A 13,569-nucleotide genomic window follows, 5' to 3' on the forward strand; every position below is an offset into this window, starting at 1 on the left:
ACCCGCTGCCGCGCTCGCGCTGTCACCGGAGCCGCCGCTGATCGCTCAGAGCTGAACGAGCGCGGTTTCTTACCAACAACCGCGTTTGTGCTGATGTACTTACCGACAACTAAACATAACAGGCGGAATGAAGCCAAATGCCCTGGGAGAGTTGCTCAGGTTTGTTTTTTTCCCCAAATCAACAGTAACATCACATCACAGTCAACATCCAGAAGGCTGTGCAGTTTTCACTGGTGCTTTTAAACTGCCCGGACCCCACGGTTTAGCACTTTATACGAGATAGTTTATCTCTGTTAAGTCCTCTCAGCGAGCGCTTCCAGCCCACGAGAGTCCCCGGCCCAGCAGTGTCCCTGGCCCCAGCAGTGTCCCCGGCCCCAGCAGTGTCCCCGGCCCCAGCAGTGTCCCCGGCCCCAGCAGTGTCCCCGGCCCCAGCAGTGTCCTCGGCCCATGCGACACGCTGCTCCAGCTTTGGTTCAGATACAGGTTCTCCACCTGAACCTTTAACCTTCTTCATGCGCGTCTTACCCCCAGCGTCAGAGACCTGCGTGTACATAGATGTTCTTTACCACAGTCCCACGCTGCAGGGGACAACACAAGGTTTTTCGCAAAAGGTGGGCTTGGCACGTTGAAAACAAAATCCAAACCCAAAATAAACCCCAAACATAAAAAACAACCAAAGAAAACCCCCACCGAACCCCAAAGATCCCAGTGTGCTGAGCTGCCAGGCTTGAAGCAACACCAGCACTTGGATTATTTTGCTCTGAGCAGCTTCCCAAGGGCTCCGGGGGTCTCGCCGCGGTTGAACCACCGCGGTGTTGTCCCATGTTGAGGTGCAGCTTCTCGTCTTTGTCGCCACCGCTGACGCCGCTGAGCGTGGGACAACCCGGGAAGGGACTCGAGTGTCCCCGAGTGGCGTCACCAGCCGTTTGGAGCCCGGCGTCCCTGGGCAGGGCTGTTCTCACGGAGAGAACACAGCCTGGGAGAGACACAGTTATAAATAGGGCTGAGCAAGGAAAAACAATGCCAGCTCGTGGTAAATTAAGGTTTTGAAACGGGGTATTTTCTTACAAAACACCAATACGCTCCAGTGAGGGTGTGGGGTGGTGCTGGATCACCCAGGCTGGCGGGCAGGGCTGTCCCAGGGATGCTCAGCCAACAACGTGCACGGTCCAGCGAGCGGAGCTGCGGGAAGTGTTCGCTGGAGTTACGGTGTTCGGCTCCTGAACGATTACAGCGCTGCTGCTCGAGTTCCTGCAAGAGTGGAAGGGCCGGACTGATCAATTCAGGACCTTTCTCAGGCCCCAGACACAGAGCTCAGCTTCTCGTCCTGGAATATCCGGATTCAGGCACAGCAGGGGCTGCAGCTCCCTGTCCCGCACCACAGGCAGGACCAGCTCAGCATCCCCGCTGGACAAGTGCTCAGCATCCCCGCTGGACAAGTGCTCAGCATCCCCGCTGGACCGGCGCTCAGCATCCCCGCTGGACCGGCGCTCAGCATCCCCGCTGGACCAGCGCTCAGCATCCCCGCTGGACCAGCGCTCAGCATCCCCGCTGGACCAGCCCTCAGCATCCCCGCTGCACCAGCGCTCAGCATCCCCGCTGGACCAGCGCTCAGCATCCCCGCTGGACCAGCGCTCAGCAGCCCCGCTGGACCAGCGCTCAGCATCCCCGCTGCACCAGCGCTCAGCATCCCCGCTGGACCAGCGCTCAGCATCCCCGCTGCACCAGCGCTCAGCATCCCCGCTGGACCAGCGCTCAGCATCCCCGCTGGACCAGCGCTCAGCATCCCCGCTGGACCAGCCCTCAGCATCCCCGCTGCACCAGCGCTCAGCATCCCCGCTGCACCAGCGCTCAGCATCCCCGCTGGACCAGCGCTCAGCATCCCCGCTGGACCAGCCCTCAGCATCCCTGCTGGACCATCTGCCCCACTCAGACCTTCTGCATCGCTCCGTGGGCAAGAGAAAGGGCTGGTGGAACCAAACATGTTAAATACCGTACTCAGATACCGCACTGACTTGAATTATAAAGTACTGAAAACGGGCCACTAACAATTTCAAATAAACTTTATTTTCTTAAATCAGTGATGTACAATTTAAAGCCAAAAAAAGTCACACAAAACACAAATAAAAAATGTTGACAAAGTATCAAGCATTACCTCGTAAAGAACATCATCATACACTCTCACAAACCTGAAGGTACGTGTTTATTAGACTGAGGTTTCTTGAAATCTATTACAGACGCCAGACACAAACGCTGCAACGGGGACGGGGCCGTGGCGCCAGCAGGCGGACGGCACTGCACGGCACTGCACGGCACTGCACGGCACGGCACTGCCCTGGCAACCTCAGCACTGCTTGCCGTTGGTTTTTGGGGTCTTTTTTTTCCTTTTTTTTGTTTTTTTTCATACCTTATTGTCTACAAAGCAATAAATATTTTTCACAAAAAAAAGTTGGATTCACGCTACATGCAATTAGATAAAAAATGAAAGTCACCAAAGTGATGGCAAAATGAGTCACCTGGCTGATTGCTTCCCCCCCTTTTTTTTTGTATGTATGGGGTTTTTTACTTTTTTCTTCTTTTTTTTTTTTTCTTTTATTTTATAATTCAAGCACAGTGGCTAAGTTTCAAGTATTGAGAGAAAACACACATATACATTTGTGTTCGCGTGTGTATCTGTACACGTACACACACATATTCTTGTACGTATATACACAAACATACATCGCTTGCAGGTCTGTAAACCAAAATTTTTTGGAGCAATATATACTTGTATACATCAAATATGAACAGTTTTGGTACATTCAAGTAACACAGCCCAGCGGGGAGGTGGGTGCCGAGCCGACCCCCCCACACCGGGGACCCCGCGCTGGAGCCCCCGGCCGTGGGGCAGGAGGGACCCACAGGTTTGGGGTGAGCAGCAGCGGCCGTGCTGCAGAGCCAGAGTTAGCCCTGGCTTAGCGCGCAGCAGCGGCCGTGCTGCAGAGCCAGAGTTAGCCCTGGCTTAGCGCGCTGCAGCGGCTGTGCTGCAGAGCCAGAGTTAGTCCTGGCTTAGCGCGCGGCAGCGGCCGTGCTGCAGAGCCAGAGTTAGCCCTGGCTCAGCGCGCAGCAGCGGCCGTGCTGCAGAGCCAGAGTTAGTCCTGGCTTAGCGTGCGGCAGCGGCCGTGCTGCAGAGCCAGAGTTAGTCCTGGCTCAGCGTGCAGCAGTGGCCGTGCTGCAGAGCCAGAGTTAGTCCTGGCTCAGCGTGCAGCAGTGGCCGTGCTGCAGAGCCAGAGTTAGTCCTGGCTCAGCGTGCAGCAGCGGCCGTGCTGCAGAGCCAGAGTTAGTCCTGGCTTAGCGCGCAGCAGCGGCCGTGCTGCAGAGCCAGAGTTAGTCCTGGCTTAGCGCGCAGCAGCGGCCGTGCTGCAGAGCCAGAGTTAGTCCTGGCTTAGCGCGCAGCAGCGGCTGTGCTGCAGAGCCAGAGTTAGTCCTGGCTTAGCGCGCTGCAGCGGCTGTGCTGCAGAGCCAGAGTTAGTCCTGGCTCAGCGTGCAGCAGTGGCCGTGCTGCAGAGCCAGAGTTAGTCCTGGCTGAGCGCGTTCCTGCCGCCTCTCCTGTGCAGAGCCGCTCAGCCTTTGGGAAGCGCTCTGAGCCTCCTCGGCACCTCTGGCCACACCCTGGGGGGCGAATGGTTGTTTTTGTCTTTTTTAGATGTTTTAACTTTAATTTCTCCAGCAGCACAACCAGGCGCAGGAGCCGCAGGAGCCGCAGGAGCTGCACCCACCATGGAGCGCAGCCCGTCACCCCAGCATTTGTGAAGCTACACTTGAACTCCCCTGGTTGTGGCAATGTGAAATAGTTTTAGATTTCTTGATCGGCATTTCTGCTCTGGGACCAGAAACACCCACGTTGCCAAAGCTGCTGCCACCTCCAAGGTCAATTAACTTGCTCCTGAAACCACTGAATGTGCCAATATCGAGAGATAACAAGCAATGAGGACTTAACCACCGCGTGCAAAGTATTTTTAGATCCCAAAAACAAAGCCTGAGGTTCCGAGTTGCTTTCAAAGATCCTTTTCTGCCCAGCGCTAACGAAATACTGCGACGACTCTGATAAATAGGACACACACCCGCGCACGCAGACGGACGGAACGGAGCCAGCTCTGCTCGCACGCAGCGCCCGAGGCCTCAGCCACAGCTCCAGCACTCGCACCACAGTCTCACTTGGCCACAGAGTCTCCTTGAAGGAAATGCTGAACATACAACTGAACACTACGAGATTTCTTTATAAAAAACAAAATGAAGCAGCAAATAAAACTTCTTAAAAAAAAAAAAAATGCATTTCCAATTGTAAGTGTGTGTAGGATCTTAACACCTGTTCTTGAGCTCTTAAAAAGCACGGAGCTTTGTATCGACCGTCCTTAAAAGAACATTTAAATAAAAAACTCAAGTTGTGGTACTGCCAGACCGCAAGTCAGCTCTGCCCGGTGTGGGAGGGCAGCACGGGCTCCGTAGAGCCTTGTGCCTCACACGCACAGCTACAGTACAGTTAAACACATACAGTTACACACAAACCATATCAATACATATTCGCCCGTAGGAATACATATCAATATACGCACACACGTAGTGCAATGAAACAACCAGGAAGCAAGGAAAGGAATAAAAGGAACAGCATTCCTAACAGTCGTGATGTTCCTGGGTTGTTGTGTGATGCAAAGTCAACTTCTCCAAGTTCCCATAGTGTGTAAAGTGCTCCTTTGATTCACAAAGCTAGTGTTCAGGGTTGGGGGGTCCAGGAAAGGGGTTCGGAGCCCAGAGCCGCCGGCGGGCAGCCGGGCGCCCCTGGGCCGCCGTGCGCACAGCCCGCGCTGCGCCGCGCTCGGACCACCGCGGAACGGATCGGTTTGGCTTCTTGCAAAGACAGGAGCGTGACGCTTCTGCCGCGCTCCCGTCTCCGTGCTCAGTCTCTGCCCGCGCGTTCGCCCACGGTCCCGCGGGAGACGCCCCGTCCCACGGCAGCGCGTCCTCCGCCGCCGGGGCTGCTCCAGCAATGCTCGGGGAAAGGGAGCAGGTTCCCTCCTCGGTGTGAGGACTCCAAGGCATGAACGTGTGAGGAGGGAGAGGAGGGAGCCTGCGGCTGCCGGGAAGCTTGAGGACACCCGGCTCCCAGCTGGGTAGGGAAAAGTACACAAACTGGCCTTGATTTCTGCGCGACACCCTCCGACACGAACTGAAGCCAGCAGTTTCAGCACATCCATCGCCTGCAATGGACACAGCACTGGAATACCCTGTTCGTAAGCAAGAGGGATAGGCAGCAATCTTATCCTTCAAAGTGCTGGGAAGAAGCAGACTTTATCCTTCACCCTTTCCACATCGGCTGCGTCTCCACCCGGGGAAGCATCCGTGCTGCTGCAGTCACACATCCCCGCGAAGGAATCCAAGTCTGTGGAACAACTTCCCAAAATGTCAGAATACAAAAGATGGAGCGGTGCCTCCTCCGGGCCTCCCACTGCCAGAACCGCTTCCCAGCACAGAGCGGGAAACAGATGGGCTGGGGCGAGGGGCGTGAGGAACAAGGCGGGACTCAGGCGCAGAACCCCGAGAGCAGAGCTGACAGCCTGCGCTCGATGCACAGCTTACCTGGGAGACAGAAAACACAAGAAATCAGCTTCTCATTTCCCTGGCCATATAAAGGCTGCCAAAACACGCTAGGGATTGAAAAAGGAAAAAAGAAAAAGGCAGAACTTCATCAAATCTAAGCAGCCCTTTGAGAATCGTGACCGCACACCAATTTAGAGCAGGTGAGGACCTGCAAACACCGTGCTGGGAAGGGACAGGCCCAAGGGTTGAGTAACTGGAGGTACAACAGTGAAAGGCAGGAGGCAGCAGTTCTGACAGAGGTATCAAGATGTTATAAGGAACCACCATCCACTGGGGACAATTGATTCACTTCTGGTTATCGGAGCAGCCACTGGCAGCAGGCACGGTGACTCCGGGTCTCCAGTGCCGTTTGTCACAGCTCCCGCCTCAGAGACCCGGCCCAGCACGGCCAGCGCCCGAGCCCCAGCGCCCGAGCCCCAGCGCCCGAGCCCCAGCGCCCGAGCCCCGGGCTCTCTCAACAGCTCCGCGTTTGGTGGAATTCACTCCCCTCTGCCATGTCCACCAAGATGCAGGCAAAGGAAAAAAAGGACGCTGGGTACTGAAATTTCTGATCCATGCAGCTGCAAAAACACACGTTCTAGTGGGAGAAAAAGAAGTCCCGGAACACTCACATTTATTGATGTTTTCTATGTCCCCCTGTTCGGTGATGATGTTCAGGAGCCCCTCCATCAGCAGCAGAGCCTTGTGGTACCTCTGTGCGCAGTCCTCTCTGTGGTGGAACATCTCATCCAGCGCCGCAGACTGTACCTGTGGAAAATGACCCCGTGCCAAGATGTTCCTGGCAGACCAGCCTCAGCGTTCCCAGCGCTGCCCCTCAGCTGCACAAACGCCTCCCTCCCGCAGCCTCCAGAGCCAGCACCAGGAGCAAAGCACCTGCTGAGGCCTCCAGCAGGAAGCGTCAATGCCCAGCACCGCTCTGCGCTGCCCCTGCTCCGTGGTTATTACCATTTGCACAGCGTAGCTGAAGATGAGCTTCTCTGCGGTGATGCTGTTGATCCGATCCATGAGTTTCTGTTTGTCCAAGAAGAACCTCTGGAGCCTCATGTTGAGGCAGTGGCAGGACGACACGCTGGATTTATAAAGCTCATTCAGCTTCTTCACAACTAGAGTAAAGGACAGAAACACTTCAGGTGCTGCTTCCAGTGCTCTCTGTGCCTCCCAGTCTCCACGCACAGGACCCCAAGCGAGCAACTTCAAGACAAAGGGTCTTGTTAAAGACAAAAGACCTGCAGGAAAGTACTCGTTGCACAAACAGGGTCTTTGTCCTCCCTGCCACCCCCAGCAGGTCTCAGCCTGCAGGTGCGCCCACCGCAGGCCGGGGTACCCGAGGCCAGGGCTGTTCTCCCCTCCCTCAGCTGCCGGGAGCAGAGCGCACTTTGCCCCAGCAGCGGCAGACGGGACACACAGAAAGCTGCTGTCACTCGCCGCTGACAACGTGCCATGAAGTACGTGACCTGCGTGTGGGTGGGGACGAGCAGCACTGACTCAGCAACGGAATCTCTCTCCCGGGACTCTGCTGTCCCGGAAAGAAAGGACACGGGCAGCTGCGAACGGCCACCGCCTGCCCTGAACCACAGCAGCTCGGACGGGAAGGTCACGGGGCAGAGAATCAGGAATAAAATAGGATTCCAAGGAATTAAATAACAATCCAAACCAGCAAGTGATGCCACAGGCTTGAGCGTCCCCAGCTGCAGGGCACTATCTGCACCAAGTACCAAACACAACCGTGGTAACTGCTACGTGCGCATTTGAAAATACCCACGCTGCACAATTTGCTGCTGGGAGAAGCAAATGAACCCATTCCATGAACCAGCCTCTCTCGGCTATGATGCAGAGGGACAAGCTCACGTGACAGCCAGGCCTTACAACTAAACCTGGTCTTCCTGGGCAGAGATAGGAGCAGAAAGCCAGAGAAGAGAGCGGCTTTGGGGAGAAAGGCTGTGACTCTTCATCGGAAAAAAGCACCGAGGGACAAAAACTACCCCTGTCGGGGCCAGACCACCAGATCTTCCTTGCTTAGAACAAATCTGAGGAGTGCGAACCCAGATCTCATGGGTGACATTAGGAGGGTGAAAAGAAAAACTCCAGAAGAGAGTCCACTTAAAAAACAAAAAGCAAACAGCACACAAACACAGCAATACCCTCCTCCGTGAAATTCAGTCCCAGCTCTGAGCTGGGCCCAGGTTATCAGCAGAAAGAGGACACGGCTGTGGGCAGCGTCCTGTCCTGCTCCCCTGCTCTTCCAAGTACAGGGGACACAAGTACCTTTGAAATCCTCGTGCCCTTGCTGTGCCCTGAAAAGCCTCCAGGGAGCAGTGTTTTGTGCGGAGAGAAATAAGAGGCCTTGCCCTGCTCCTCCACACTGAATGACATATCACACTACAAACCTACAAGTTACAATCTGCCCTGAAAAGAGTAATTGATCCGGGTTATGACAAGTCTCCCGTTAGCCTGAACACATAGGAGGAGCCATGCATCTAGCTCCATGCTGCCTGCTACAATCTATGTGTGCTCACTGTATTTAGCTCTTGGGGAAGGCGGCTGGTGGGTCAAGTACTTCAAGCGCTTCAAAAAGCTCCCTCAGTAGCACTACAATGGTAGTTTTTAAACTGTTTTTTCTAATCACCGAATCACAGGCAGCTCACATCACCAGCCAGCGGCAGGTGTGAGGCTGTAACACCAACAAAGAAGTGACTCCAGCATTATCAGTATTTTACTTCCTGTGTTTTTGTTTCACTTGAAAAGTCCTCACTGCCAAGCCAGGTCTCCATCTGCCGAGTAAGCACTTCCTAGGACATGCACTGTGTAATTAAGCTGGGCTTACGTCAAGTACAAATAAGCACCTGAGACAGAGCTGCACAAGGATTAAGATAAGATACATTCCCCTCTCACTAATTAGTTCTGGAGATTCTCACAGGGGTATGAGCAGGAGTGCTGAGACCTAAAGTCAACGTGAAGAGAGGAACATTCCTCCTAATGCCAGGGGGCAACAAGAAATAAACCAGTGGGCACAGTGATGGGGTTCACACTCATTCACCCCCCTCCATACCCTCTGCAGCACTTCCAAACCTCCCATTCCGGGGAGCCCTGTGTGTCGGTGCCCAGCAGGCTCTTACCTTGCTTGACGGTGGAGGAGAGGCACAGCTTGCCAGCTTTGATCTGCTCTATGGCCATCTGCAGCCCCGAGGACAGGAGCTCCGCTACTTTCAGATACAGCACGAGCTGCTCTGCATAGCTGCAAAGAAAGAAGATTGCAATGTGAGGAGCTGGACAGCACAGCGGGAAGCGTCCCGAAGGACTCAGCGCACCCCGGTACGTGGGCTGGAGGGGGCGGCAGCCGCCGGGGAGCGGCTCAGTGCTCACCTCCACTCCCGGCTGAGCAGGCTGATCTGGTCGGCCACCACGCTCTCCTGCAGCTGGTACTCGGACGCCACCGAGCTGCTCATCTCGCTGGAGCTGCCTTTCAGGGCAGCGATCTCCATCACGTAGTGGACAAAGGCCAGCGTGAAGCGGAGGCTGCGCAGGATGTCCGTGTGCTCTTGCTGTCAAAGGGACACCAAGGGGGTTAGACAGAGAAAGCTGGCGTGCCGGGGAGGGCTGCTCGCCTGCAGCTGCGCCAGCAACTCTTCCCAGCTAACAGACACAACACTGGGCCCCCAAACCGCCCCAACACCTCCGCTCTGGGCAGGGGCAGCCCAACTCAGCGCCCAGCTCGCACACCGCACCAGTTCCTCCGCCCCAGTAACACCAGCAAGTGACAGCACCGGGCCAGGAATTCCCAGGCGGCTCCCTGGAGAAGCTGCTGAGACTTGCTCCGAAATTCCACGTCCCCTTCCCAAGGAGCAGTCCCGCTCCGCGGGGCTCTTCACAAGTCAGTGAGGAACCGGGAGAGACCATGTGCAGCACGGGCCCAGCTCTGGTCCGCGCCGCAGCCGTGCTTGGGACAACACTGACACGGGCATGGATTTTCAATGGCCAACTCTGCAGAGCACAAAGGGCTCTTGGAATATGCTGTGAAGGTTTTGTGACATGCAAATGGATTATTGTGCTCAGCAGAAATGGTGACCAAACCCTAAAGATTCATTACAGATATGGGAAGCTGAAGTGGGTGGTGTTAACAAGATCAAGCTGCTAGTTCCTAGGACACTTCAGAGCAGTGTCCCATGTGGTGCCGCTGGCAGTGCCCCACACTCCTGGGACCTCACAGAGGCGAGGATGCTCAGTTAAACTCACTACTACTGTGACCACATCAGTGCTGAAAGACCCAGCACTCTGGCTCTGCAGGTAATTAAGCAAACAAACGCAATTCAACGCATAATAGACAAAAAAATTGAGCTAAATAAACTCTGAAGTAGAAGAGCAAACCCACATCCTTAGAAAAACGTACCCATATCTCTGTGGCTATCTAGAGGTTTTTAGCAACACCAGCAGAATTCAGACACAAAGAGCCTTCCCCAGCCCCAGGGAGGTGTCACAGACCGGAACCGTGACCGACCTGCCTCCAGCTCCGCTGCCAACGGGCAGCCTGACCCACATCTCAAACGCATCTCGGCTCCAGGAGCAGTCGCTGTGCCTGGCGGCCTTTCGGCTCCACAACCTGGTCCAGGTCTCGCGGTGCAGACTGCGGTGTCGCCGCCCCCGTTGGGCACAGAGCTGCCAGGTTTACTCTTTTTCAGACCTTTCAGCAGGGGCCGTACCCCTGCCCGACCCCCCAGTGCAGGCACTTGTTTGCTACACTATCTTCTCATGCTCTCAAGGCAGCTATTACTAATGTTGAGCCTTTTAGAAAAGGCCCAAAGCAGCCAGTTTTTCTTCAGAAGCTGTTAATACAGAATGCACCAGGTAACTGATATTTCCCACCTGTGAGTGCAGCTTTGGAAATGGTGAATTTTAACCCCGGTCATGGGCTGTCTCATGGCCTAAACGGGTTGGTAACTGGCTCAAAAGTCACTGTGCTGAACATGCCCTGGGCTTTCTGGGTGCTGCGCTGGCCTGGCTGTCTCCAAGCCAGTTTCCACCACCTTCGGAAGCAACCCCCCTCCTCGGCTGCAAACGTGGAGCCGTCTCACCTCTGGATTTGCTTCACTTTCATTCCCCCCGACAAGCCCCTGGGATGTACCCACCTCCATGAGCGTCTCCTCGGGCAGCTCTGGTGCCTCAAACGTCACAGCACCTTCCAGGTTGGCGGTGATGGGATCAGCAAACACGTACCGGAGACTCGAGGGACCTTCCACCGCATCCCCACCAGTTCCCACTGCCAGGTGCCTGCCGGTGAACGAGCCTCCAGAACTGAGAGAGCTGGAAGACCCTACTGAGAAGAAAAACAGGCAAAGGAATTACTGAAGATGTTAATATTAGGCTAGGTGTTCCTCGCCCAGCAGAGGGGACGATCCTGTAGGATCCTGGATCTGACAGGAGCAGTAACATGTACTTGGGAGGAAGACGCAAGGACTCGTGCAGAATAAGCGCTCCCCAACATGAGCTCCTTGGTGGCTCAGGTAGACCAGCCTACAAGCTCGAGCAGATTTAACGCACCTTCCAGAGTGTTTGTCGTTTATGGAGAATTCAGACGCATCTTTTTTTCTTTTTCTTTTTTTTTTGTCCAAACCCTTTCTGAATCCTGCCCCAATATCTTGGGCTGACTGATATCACACAGCACCACAGCCATGTCCCCATCACGGATCAGAACGCTGCTTCCCCGGTTTTCACACTATCACTGAATGAACATCTCTGATAAGAGAGGCTTTTATCAGGGTTTTCAAACATCAAGCACTTAAATGCAAACCAGGAGGGCTTTCCATTACGTGCCCTGCGCTTCTGCTTCCTCTCTTTAGAAGCAGGGGGCTGGGCGGGAGTGAGTTCAGCTGAGTCGAGACTGTAATCTCATGATCCAGGGGACCCTGAAGCACAGTGTCCATCAGACGACGCCCTCGCCGTCATCTTTTCCCTTTCTCAACCACTGAACCCACCCTAAGAGGCACACTGCTTATAAAACGAGCCCTTCAAAAGCAGTTTGTGTCTCAGGGTATTCATCCCACATCTTCCAGAGAGAGGAAAGGACCGACAATAGCACATTCTAGATACCCCGTAATTCCAAGAGGCTGTTTGCAGAAGTTGTTATGATGGCTCATGAAATGGCTCTGCCTTTATATCTGCCAAGTGATCTCACTCATGGCTTGCCCAGGCACTTGGGGTGCAGTTTTAGCTTGCAAAGCTCCCCTTTTCACCATTAACCGTGTGCATTAACTAGAACATCAGGAGTTACTGCACAGACCCAACAAACAGAGCTTGTGGAGCAGCGTGGTTTGACTGCGCTCACCCAGCCCCGCAGCCGTGATGCAGGTTCACTGTTCAGCTGCCTTCTCTTCCAGGTGTCCCACCTGAGATCTGGACTGTTCGGCAGACCCTTAAGGATCCAGATATCGACCCACTGAAAACCAGTGCTGGGATTTGCTTCCAAACCGCTATTATCCCCACAGAAGCAACACGGGAAGTCTGCATCCTCTATTCATAACATTTCAGCCATGGGCTGCAGCCAGGACAGCAACCCCATTGTGCTACAGGCCTGTCAGACACTTCATACAAGTCCTGGCCCTACAGAGCTTTACCCTCTAAATAGAAAAGACAAAGAAAGGATTATGGTCCCAGGTTTCCAGATGATCAAGGATGTGAGCAGTTTTATTTACGATGGAAACCCAAGCCATGCCCAGGAACCCAGCCCATGAGTCCCCCCATCCCAGTCAAGCAGCTTATTCATGGTTACATCCAACCCCTCCCTGCAGTGATGAACACCACCAGCGTGGACCGCATTCAGATGAGGAGCAGCCAAGGCAAGAACCCAAACAAGCCAAAAATGCAAATAAAAGTGTCCAAATATTTTTTTAAACTGAACACAGACTCCAGCTCCCAGACGCACGATCCCAAAAGGGCCGATTACCACAGCGTCAGCTGCTGGCTGAGCAGACCAGGGCGCTGGCGGCTTAAGAGACGGGTCTGCCAAGCAGGAGCGCGTTTCCCCGTTTCCCACTTCAGCAGCTCAGAGCACAAGTGACACCACTAATAATTTTGCATACAGAGCCATCCTGGCCCTTTCCTAAGGGTACTTGTGCACTGAAATTCTTGGGCACGGATGGTCACGCTCACGTTTTATAGCTCATCCAAAACCCACAGGGAAAACCATCAGAACACAACACAATCTTTACGTTTGTTGACCTCTAAGCAACAGTGGGTTTATGAACAGCTGCAGCGTTATTCCTGAAGCAGAGAGAAATGAAGTAAATGAAGTTTGCCTCACTCTTCCAGCACTGGAAAACCAGTATATGGCATGAGTCCTTGTGCCAGTGCGACAGTTTTCAGCAATACCGGGGGTTGGCAGGAGCCAGCGTGAGGATCTCAAAGGCACTTGGAGCAGCTGAGCTGTGGGCTGTGCTCTGAGCCACCACCAGGAATCCAACACATCGCTCTGCCCCCGGGCACTCCCACTGGAACAGGCAGGTATCAGCCCTTTACCTGAAAACATCCTGGTCCTCGTGGTCTGTGGGGGGGTTGTTCCACTGGGAGGGGATCCGACAGTAAAAATCACTGGGGATGGGCTGGCAGAGCCCCCAGCCCGGGCACCAGAGTGCAGGGTCCCTCCGTAAGCACCTGAGGGAGCTGGGGAGACAGTTGAAAGGTGCAGACTGGCATTACAGGAAGGTTACTCGAGCACGGTGTGCCTCACCCAGCAGCTGGTGCTCTGCAGACCGTCCGGGAGGCAGTGGTGACCAGCACGGGCCAGCGTCCCTTGGGAGGCACCGCTGGGACCAGGCCGGGCCGGCACGGGCCGCGGGACGCGCCTGGGCAGCGTCCGGCATTGCTGCAGCTGTTCTCCCTCCGTGCTTCCCAACCTGCGAGCCCAGGGACACCCACCCTCGAAGAGCCATTCGTATTCCA

The 13,569-nt window shown here is 54.8% G+C and overlaps 1 protein-coding gene across 6 annotated transcripts in view; it reads right to left on the reverse strand.

Annotated features, from left to right (window-relative positions):
- Positions 1-2,045: 2,045 nt before the first annotated feature.
- Positions 2,046-13,569, reverse strand: part of ULK1 (unc-51 like autophagy activating kinase 1) — a 69,694-nt gene continuing 58,170 nt past the window's right edge. For 3 of the 6 annotated variants that reach the window (XM_082065867.1, XM_082065865.1, XM_082065868.1), the window contains exons 23-29: positions 13,147-13,290; positions 10,761-10,948; positions 9,001-9,179; positions 8,754-8,872; positions 6,583-6,740; positions 6,249-6,384; positions 2,046-5,616 (exon numbers count right to left, since the gene is read on the reverse strand). In XM_082065867.1, the coding sequence (XP_081921993.1) occupies positions 5,561-5,616; positions 6,249-6,384; positions 6,583-6,740; positions 8,754-8,872; positions 9,001-9,179; positions 10,761-10,948; positions 13,147-13,290 (980 nt within the window). In that variant the 3' untranslated portion in view covers positions 2,046-5,560. The remainder of the gene's footprint in view (positions 5,617-6,248; positions 6,385-6,582; positions 6,741-8,753; positions 8,873-9,000; positions 9,180-10,760; positions 10,949-13,146; positions 13,291-13,569) is intronic. The other 3 variants (XM_082065866.1, XM_082065870.1, XM_082065869.1) reach the window with 3 other exon arrangements.

This window comes from Streptopelia decaocto (genome assembly GCF_964273445.1).
Source record: "Streptopelia decaocto genome assembly, chromosome: 15".
NCBI classification, from domain to species: Eukaryota; Metazoa; Chordata; class Aves; order Columbiformes; family Columbidae; genus Streptopelia; species Streptopelia decaocto.